Below are 9,393 nucleotides of genomic sequence, written 5' to 3'. Positions count from 1 at the left end.
CTTATATAAATAATAAGTTACATATATCTTAACTACCTTAATGCGTTTTGATTGTATCCTAATATAACATGCATATTACTTTTAATGTAATATATCGTGAATCAGCAATAATCATATTCACATATCATTTATCATCATATGTACAGATGATGTGGATGACAGAACTATTTATACGTGATATATTTGTATCTTTTGCTCGTGTATTTACCCACTTTGTCACTTGAGTTATTGTGCGGTAAATGCAATCACTGAATAAATAAGAAAAAATGAATAATATCATATTATAAAGTACATTAACCAATCGCTAAGTGGGCAGACATATAAGTTTTATCTAAAAACTTTTCAGCTACTCAGTAGTTACTAAGGACCTTTTCCCATGCCTCATCAGAAATGTTCTTTCCCCAATATATGACGTTGTTTCCAAGTGTTAATCAAAAGTAGTAATTTTGTAGTTTAAATTTTCTGCAAGTCATTTTATTTTGCTGTAAAGTATATTTTAAACAATGAAGACTCTAGCCTTAGCCGTATCTCGCCTAATCTTTTAATAGTCCACTCTTCCATGAGGCGTCTAAAAGGATTCATTACCCTTTTACTCAGAATAGGCTAACAGATGTAGCCAATCCAAATGATTCAACTAAATGAATAAGTTACCACTAAGGACTACATCCATGTGGAATTATCCAATCTAACCGAATTTATTTAAAGCAATAGTAGACCTAAATATTTGGGTGAAAAGTATTTGAAAAGTATTCGAAGCAATTACCAACTTAGTGACTTGTTATAGTACTTCCGTGTATTTTGCTGTTCCTTATAAATGAAACGATATTCGGGGGAAAACTTTTCAAAAATACTTTACTGGTAGTATTTATCCAAAGGTAATTGGAAATTACAAACTAATTTAAGGTTCCAAGACCAAAAAAGCAATTCCATTTAAGATAAGGGGATAAATCTATCTGGTTTGTATTTTTGAAAATTTTACGCGTCTTTTGCTGGGTATCTCAATGTCGATTCGAACACATATTTCATTGAATTTTCAGTTTGCTTCGTTGTGCTGTTGTTTACAAATTCTTCCATATGCTATGAATATCCTTGATGAAAATTTAAAGAGTTTGCATAAATTTGTATTCTTTGTTTTGTGTAATACATGTATATACGAGTAACTATATGTGGTTTCAGTTGTGGGTTTATGATGTTGTTGTTGTTGTTTACAAACTGTGGAAATATTTTATAAAAATTTACAACGAATAAAAGCAAAAAAGAACTGAGAAAAATAAATAAGAATTTCATATTGTTTACTCTTTGTGGCAAAGACAAAACGAACCGAGTATATACATAGTTACACCAAAATATGAGCTCATAAGATCTACGAAGTATTTTATACCCTTTGAACTTAATTGACTCTGTGGTCTACAATTCTATTGTCAAGTTTGTAAACAAACTAACTAGTAAGAAACATTTAGATTTATGTAAACAACAATTCTTTCTGGAAAAGTCTTTAACATTTTCTTGACTTAGAAATGCCTTACAAATCGCATTGGTAACAAAAGTATGATACCCACCAACATACCCTACATCAATTAAAAAAAATTAAACGTGAATTCTATCTCCTTAGATAAGGAAAATCAAAATTCTTGAGCAAATTACTTTTTATCAAGCAAAATGTATCAATGCAAAAATTTCTAACCCAAAGATAGAAAGCAAGAATTTCTTATGCAAAACTAAGAATTTTTCTAAGAGGCAAAGTACGGATTGAATGAGTGTGTATGTGTGTGTGTGTGTCTGTGTTGTGTGTGAGGGTGTTTTAGACAAGTTCGGCCACAGCATTTAACTCTTTTTGCTGTATGCTGGCTTTATCCGGAAATTGTTAAGCAACTTCAGTTGTCCAGTATTCAGTTTTCATTCAGTTTTGCATTCATTCATTCATTGGCCATGCAAATCCCTGGCACACAATTTACACCTTGGGTGCAGTTTGCAAAGCCCTTGGGATAATCCGCATTAGTTGCAAAATGCAGACAGGACAGGCCAGACCACAGCACCATCAGCATATGGATTCAACGGCTTAGTTGTGTGTCATTCCCTCTCTCTGTCTCCTTGCCTGGCCCAATCTGAGTCCCAAAACTCGAGCACAAAGTGGCTTTCTGGTTTCACTCACCGTGTGGGCTGTCATTTCTCGAAAAACGCAAATTGAATCGTGTTTTTATCGAAACATTTCATTTTGGTATTTGTCAAATGTCTAAACTAAATGTTAACCCCAATGTGTTGGAGACTAGGAAAAGTCCTGAAAACCCAAAACATCGACCCATAAAATATGTATTGCATATTGCAATTTTAATTTTTCAATTCATTTTATGTAGGAAAATTTTTTGGTGTACTTCTCGTTGTTTTTGCACATCTCTTTTACAACATTGGCAGCCACAGGAGTGCCACAAATAACAAATTGCTTGTCATTGGGCCAGACCCATTCCACCCAAGGTTTAGCTAGGACCCAGGATGATACGGACGTCGAAGGGGCAATGGCAAGATGACGTCCGACAACTTTGTGGGGCGCAGTAGAAGGACATTGCATTTACAATTTCAATCTCGATTAAAATTCATTGAATCCCTGGCATTAGTTGACATCTCTGCACTGCGTACAGTGGAGCAAAACTAATTAACTGGGGGAACATTGCAGTAAAGCGCATTATCATGTATTTCCAATCGATATTCGGAAATTAATCTAATAGGTCCCCGATTACGTTGACAGGAATTAATCGCACATATCGATAATTAGAAATACAATCCACAAACGTTTCACAATGTACACTTTCTTATAATATTGGGTATATTCGATTCAATCACAATCAGATGCATTTACGGTATATACATATTTTCTTTCGCTCTGAAAAAGATTTTTGGGAATTGAACACTAACAAAGGATCGATAACACATTTCGAATGCAGTAAATATCGAAAAATTTTAATACACTTTTTGTGTTTGTATTTATTCGAAAACGAATTTGTGTATATCTGGATGTGAGTTGAGTTTATAGGTTTGTAAAATCTCGGGATTCCTTTTTTAGTGCACAAGTTATTCAGATGGTATTCCTAATTCTTTGACCATTTGTAGTACTTTACGCCTTTGGAGCTTATCATTGGATGTTTTTGGTAAAGACTTGACGAAATAAATTCCTCCACGTATGTGATATGCCCCACTTAAATGCATTTCGACAATGGATGTAATTTGATTAGCTCTAAGTTGTTTTCCCTCCAAATTATCTGCCCTTACCACAGCACAGGCAGTTAGATTAGTTGACACATCATCGGGAACTCCGAAAACGCATGCCTCACTAACTCCCGGAAGGCGCAGAATAAACTCTTCAATTTGTTCGGGATATATTTGGAAATTATTGAACTTGAAGACATCTGTATCACGTGTCTGTATATACAGATACCCTTCGCTGTCTATATAACCAATATCACCAGTTCTAAACCACTGACCGTCCTCGGTTAGAGCGCGTTTCGTGGCTTCTGGATTACGGTAGTAGCCCTCCCATTTATAGCGAAGATAGGCATAGATGATCCCCACCTCATTGAGTCCCAATGGCATTCCCAATTTGTCCAGCACGCGGACATCAACATTTCGCATTATCTTACCCTCGCAGCCTAAAGGACCTCCCAGATTCTTACTTATTCCGCCCATCTCAGACAGACCATACCCCACGATGAATCGTGTGGTTCCTATCAGATCATACATGCGACGGGAAACAGCCTTGCAGACCTTCGATCCAGCTCCGATTACAACACGTATGGAGGCCAGTTGAGCCCGTAGCTTCAGTAGATCCATCTCACATTTGGCTAGCAGAGCGATTTGGTGCGAGGCCAAGAAGAGGAACGTCACTCGATGGGTAGATACAATGCTTAAGAGATAATCAACGGAATAAGGTCGATTTGTTATGATGCGTTTACAGCCATTAAGAAGAGATGCCAGCAAGATAATGGTCCCAGAAATCCAATATAGGGGGCTGAAGGACAAGAGAATGGCATCTCTGGTGTATGTGTTTGGACTGGAAATGGATAGCTTGTTAAAAACAAGTGACTGCGATTTGAAAGTCCACCTACTTCTTGCAATTTCCAAGCAAACTACGATGTGATCGTGTTACTCCTTTGGGCATGCCCGTAGTACCCGAAGAACAAACTATGAAAGCTGTGTGATCACCATGCAACTTAGGACAAGGTTTATACCTACAAAGGAGTTGAGTTATTATGGAACATTTTAGAATTCAAGAAGGTAACTTACGCTGCGGCTGTTATAGACTCATCATCAATGAGCAACTCGCTGACATCGCGTACACCTTCAATCAGTCCGTTGACCAGATAGATCTCTGCCGGCTTAATCAATCTTTCATTCACATCTTTAATAGTCGTGTAGTTCTCTATGTCGCAGAATATCAACTTTGGTTCTGTGATATCATACATATACTTAACGGTTTCTGCAAATATAAATAACTTTTGGCTTTAAAGAATCTTTCACTTTCTCTTTTCTCGGGACTTACCTTCTGCAAAATCCGGGTGCAGTGGATTGATGGCAATACCACGTAATAGAGCTGCTATAACAACACTAGTTAGATTTGTCGTATTATTCGCCGAGATGCCTATGACGTCGCCGCGTTGCAGTCCGAGACGCTTAAAGGCATGGGCGATTCTGGCACTCTGTCGAGCTAGTTGCGAGCCGGTTAGGTCTTCGCCCGTTATGTCACAGTGTTGCATTATCTTGTCCGAACTGAGACTGAGAACACGCATTATTACTTCCCCCAGGGTCATTTCAGGTCCGTAGAAGTCCTTGCCCCGCGGTCCCTGCCAGGTGCGTGTGGCGGCATCATAGTGCACCGTACAGCTCATATTCTTGATCGTTGCGATCGCTGGATAGACTAATAAGTTTATTGCGTCTCATCTCTGTTTTATATGAGTCGTAAAGTAGGAAACAAAAGTGAAGTTGCTAATTAATGCGGCACGCTGCGACGCGATGCGTCGTCTGACAAAGCTAAATACCGAATATTATTGTTGTCATTGGGTATCTAAATAGATGCTGATTTGGTGGTTTGCATGACGTTAAAACTGACGAAATTATTGAAACCCAGACGAGAAAATTTCCATTCAAAAGAGACAAAGACTGCTTTTCCTTTCTTATTATTTATTGCACGACCTATAAATGTGTGATACCCTCTTTCAAATTTTCATAGATGTTTCGACGTAATACTTTGTTGTTTGTAGTTTTTGGTAGTGAATCAACGAAAAATACTCCGCCCCGTATATGATAGGCCTCACTGAGATGATCCTCCACGATTGCCTTGACATCTTGGGTCGTCAATTGTTGACCCACTTCATTCGACTCACGTACAACAGCACAGGCTGTAAGATTTGTCGAAATATCATCGGGTACTCCAAAAACAGCCACTTCGTGGACTCCAGGCAAATGGAGGATCACATCTTCGAGTTGTTTTGGATAAATGGGAAAGTGATTGAACTTAAATACATCCGTGTCACGAGTCTGAAAGTGAATACAGCCCTCTTCATCAAAGTATCCGTGATCGCCAGTCAGCAGCCAATGTCCATCAGAGGTTAGAGCCGTCTGAGTGTCCTGAGGATTGCGATAGTACCCGCCCCAACGTTGATTAATGTGGACATAAATGTGACCCGTTTTATTAGGTCCCAAGCGCTGTCCCTGATCATCCACGATACACACTTGAATGTTCCTTAATAGCTTACCCTCACTTCCGAGAGGTCCCCCAATGTTTTTACTTATACCACCCACCTCGGTGAGACCATACAAAACGGCAAAACGATCTGCTCCCAATAGATCATACAATTGTTTCCAGATATTAAGGGGCACTTTTGACCCACTGCAGACAAACGACTTGACGGAATGAAGTCGTAGTGCCAGCTCCTTCTTCTCCGTCGACTTGGCCAGCAAGGCCATATGATGGGGCACGGTGAGGACAAATGAAACTTGATGTCTTTCGACTAGTTTAACAAAATATTGAACACTAAACGGACGATTGGTAATTACACGCTTGCAACCATTTACAAGTGACGCCAGCAAAGTGAAAATGCAGCTGATCCAGTACAAAGGACTAAAGCAAAACAGCACTGACTCTGTGGTGAACAACTGGGGACTAGAAAAAACAAAACAACTTGAGACGATGGATTGATAATCGTACGTCACAACTTACATTTTGGTGTTGTTCAAAAGACTGCGATGAGATCGTGTGACACCTTTGGGCAAACCGGTTACACCGGAGGAGGTAATAATGAAGGCAGTGTCGTCACCACTCAAATGGGGGCAGGCAAAGCTAAGAAGTGAGGAAGATGGCAAAGAAATGATAGTGTGAGTAGAGAATGGCACTGGTCTACATACAGGGTTTTCTCGTCATAGTCAATGGATCCCAATTCAAGCAAATCCTGAACATTTCGGACGCCAGGCAAAGTTCCATTCAAAAGAATTAGTTCCGTCTTGAATTTGAGACTGTTTTTCACATTACTCAAGATCTCAAAATTGGCCAAATCACAGAAAATCACCTTTGGTTTGGTTATTTCGTACATGTAGGCAACGGTTTCTAAGTGGACGAGAGGTAGAATTCACAATGACCATCTTTTTCGTGCTTAACTTTTTCTCATTTTTATTACCACTCTCGAATTCTGGATGCAATGGATTTATAGGTGTTCCATTCAACAAAGCGGCTATAACCACTTCGGTTAGATAACTTGTGTTTGTGGCCGAAATACCCACCACATCGCCCCGATGGAGCTTTAGGCTCGAAAAGGCATTGGCCAATCGTCGACTTTGCTCTAGCAATTGTCCGCCCGTAAGACTTTCGCCCGTTGGGTCAAACACCTGCATCACCTTATCCGAATGCAGGCGGAGAATGAGTAGGGCCACCTCGCCCAGTGTCATGTCGGGTCCATAGTATTCCTTATCCTTTGGACCGGACCAAATCTTTTCACAGCTGTCATATTTGGTAGATGCCATTGCCACTTGGTTGGTTGCCCCACAATATAACCAAAAACAAAACTACGAAATATACTAAACTAACACCGACCGATTGACGACTGATTTTGGTTGGTCATGGCCCGTATATATAGAGGTGAGGCGGCAAATTGAAGTAGCTTCTGCGATCTGCCTGCTAATTGCCTCAACACGTTTTTGGCTCGACCACAGGCTGTCGCTAGTTATCGCCGTTGCCGTCGCTGTCGCTGTCAAGATGTTCTAATAAAGTTCGGCGACAGCTGCCAGATTGTCAGGTGTGTGTGTGTGTATGTGTCTGTGTGTGTTTTGGGCATAACACATGAGATTACATAGTGGTTTTTGGTTTGGACTTAAATCAAACCTCTCCAGTGGAGTGGAAGTGTTTGTATGTGTGTGTGTGTGTGTTGGTTTAGTCCTGCTTAAATTAGGTTTGTATAGAGGTTTTACTCTCCCTCTCTCTTGTCTCTCCCTCTATCGCTGCTTAACTGCCAGTTGACATATATTTCATCTCGTGTTCAACGAATCGTTTACCAATGTATCTTAGACGCTGCTACGATGCTTTTCAATTGCATAATTTCAACGATTAGGCACGGGTTGATCTCATGGCTCTGTCTTCATCTCTTGGAATCTTTGCTTCTGTGGTTGCCTGCACGCGCCACGGTTCTCTGTGTCCTCGTTGGGGTCCACTTTGTCAGAGACAGAGTCACACACACACTATGATAGGTAGTCCTGGCGCATCCTTGGTGCGCACACGCTTCATTTGCGTGCTTAGTTAGGAAATCAAGCGTATGCTCCAGGACATAGAGCAGCCACAACTTAAAATGCAAGGTGCATGGCCCAGGCTCAGACCCAGGACTTTCTACCCTTTTGCCACCCGCATATGGAGTGGATTGAAAATTGCCATTCCATGGCAAACTTCAGTGCGTAGCTTTCGTGAAAAGTTGTTGAGCATCAGCGACCGGAAGCTCTCAAAGAAAAAAATAAGGGAAGACAGACAAAAGCAGAAGGTTCTTCCGGTGTCGTTAGTTGTCGTTATTCAGTAGTGGTCTCGGGTAGAGAGAAATAGATAAAACTGCATGTAAAGTTTATCTATTGAACTCATCTTAACTCCTTTTCTGCTAAAGTTAATTAATTACGCGGCATGCAACAAAATGGCAGCAAAACCCCTTCCTCCGCCTCCGCCTCGGCCTTCCCATCAAATTCAATGTAGTAAAAGTTTTTCAACAACTTTTTATATTGCCTTTTTATGACCCAGCATTAAACAGGCAACTAGGGAAAAGCCCACTACATCGGCTATGCCACCACACACACACACTCACACACACACACACAGGGAGTACTAAACACAGATAAACAACAACTTACAGAGTGACTGTAGTTGGAGAATTCTGTCTCAGATTTTAGCCAACTTGAAATCTCAGCAATTAAGTGGGAGAAATATTCGAGAATGACATAAATGAGAAAAACGCGCGACAGATGCAGAGTTGCTGAAAAGTCCAGAACCAGAAGCAGCTTTAGGATCCAAATAAGGGGAAGGGAGGGGGTAGCGAAGCAAATGTAATCAGGCTCAACATTATAATTAACCGCAAATGCAGTTATGCTGGCCCCCGAGTTCGTGTCATGATGACTTCTCTTCTCCTTCTCGTCCTCCTACTGGTCCTGGCAGGACCTGGGCTAGAGTTAGGCTTCACAGTCCAGCCGCTGGGCAATATGTTGTCACCATGTTTCAGGTTCTCTACTCTCCAGTCTCCCCTCTCTCTCTCTCTATCGCTTTACCACCGCAGCTCGTTGGCGTTGTTAAAACTTTTACGACAAGTAGGCGAAAAAACGAACAAAAAAAAAATTACTTAATTAAAATGATTGACTAACAGAAAAGTTTGTGCGAAATCATTTTTACTTTTTTTTTTGCTGGCCGCCGTCGTTGTAGTTCATCGTAACTAGCTAGGAATACTTTTTCCGGAACAATAGTTCTTTCCGGTTGTGGCTCATTTCTCAGTTTCCTTCACATTTTTCTCCCCTCTCTCTCTCTCTCTCTCTCTCTCTGTGGGTTGTCCTCTCCTTTAGCTGGCATTTTTTATTGTTTGTCTTTGGCCGTTGGCTATGAAATTTGTAGGAAAACTGCGTGGACATGGCCAGATCTGCTGGCTAAGCTCGCAGATACGACGGCATCTTGTTGTTCATCTAACAAATTAGCGAACGCCTCAAGTGTTGTTGTGCGTTTTGCCTGTCCACGACTAGCTCCTCCACCTCCCTCCACCCAAGTATCAAGTATCTCATCTGCCACGGTTCTTTTTCTCTCTATGTGTTTTTTTGTTGCTCTTTCGTTGGGGGGAACTTTGAAGTGTTAATGAATTGGTGGGGAGGTAAATTTTGGACGGCAGGGGTAATGTT

At 40.7% G+C, this 9,393-nt stretch overlaps 2 protein-coding genes across 2 annotated transcripts; both read right to left on the bottom strand.

Moving 5' to 3' along the window:
- Positions 1-2,955: 2,955 nt before the first annotated feature.
- Positions 2,956-4,906, bottom strand: LOC6652268 (luciferin 4-monooxygenase). The gene is made up of 4 exons (XM_002074909.4): positions 4,532-4,906; positions 4,276-4,468; positions 4,098-4,220; positions 2,956-4,042 (listed from the first exon to the last, which is right to left on the bottom strand). Exons 1-4 carry the CDS (start codon positions 4,875-4,877, stop codon positions 3,067-3,069), a joined length of 1,638 nt encoding a protein of 545 aa, XP_002074945.1. The 5' UTR covers positions 4,878-4,906; the 3' UTR covers positions 2,956-3,066.
- Positions 4,907-5,152: 246 nt separating this feature from the next.
- On the bottom strand, positions 5,153-8,291 carry LOC6652269 (luciferin 4-monooxygenase). The gene is made up of 4 exons (XM_002074910.3): positions 6,663-8,291; positions 6,394-6,592; positions 6,209-6,328; positions 5,153-6,151 (listed from the first exon to the last, which is right to left on the bottom strand). Exons 1-4 carry the CDS (start codon positions 7,003-7,005, stop codon positions 5,182-5,184), a joined length of 1,632 nt encoding a protein of 543 aa, XP_002074946.1. The 5' UTR covers positions 7,006-8,291; the 3' UTR covers positions 5,153-5,181.
- Positions 8,292-9,393: the final 1,102 nt, after the last annotated feature.

The sequence above is a fragment of the Drosophila willistoni genome (assembly GCF_018902025.1).
Source record: "Drosophila willistoni isolate 14030-0811.24 chromosome 2L unlocalized genomic scaffold, UCI_dwil_1.1 Seg168, whole genome shotgun sequence".
NCBI lineage: Eukaryota > Metazoa > Arthropoda > Insecta > Diptera > Drosophilidae > Drosophila > Drosophila willistoni.
The sequence above is the reverse complement of the archived record's forward strand: the minus strand, read 5'-3'. Positions and strand labels throughout refer to the sequence as shown.

What these genes read in the sequence shown, in the direction of transcription:
- LOC6652268 (XM_002074909.4), bottom strand. Translation starts at nt 4,877, where the DNA reads ATGAGCTGTACGGTGCACTATGATGCCGCCACACGCACCTGGCAGGGA. An exon ending in GCACCCGGATTTTGCAGAAG is followed by an intron (nt 4,469 to 4,531) that starts GTAAGTCCCGAG and finishes TTATATTTGCAG; the next exon opens with AAACCGTTAAGTATATGTAT. An exon ending in TTGCTTGGAAATTGCAAGAA is followed by an intron (nt 4,043 to 4,097) that starts GTAGGTGGACTT and finishes ATCCATTTCCAG; the next exon opens with TCCAAACACATACACCAGAG.
- LOC6652269 (XM_002074910.3), bottom strand. Translation starts at nt 7,005, where the DNA reads ATGGCATCTACCAAATATGACAGCTGTGAAAAGATTTGGTCCGGTCCA. An exon ending in GCATCCAGAATTCGAGAGTG is followed by an intron (nt 6,593 to 6,662) that starts GTAATAAAAATG and finishes TCGTCCACTTAG; the next exon opens with AAACCGTTGCCTACATGTAC. An exon ending in GACTATGACGAGAAAACCCT is followed by an intron (nt 6,329 to 6,393) that starts GTATGTAGACCA and finishes CTCACTTCTTAG; the next exon opens with CTTTGCCTGCCCCCATTTGA.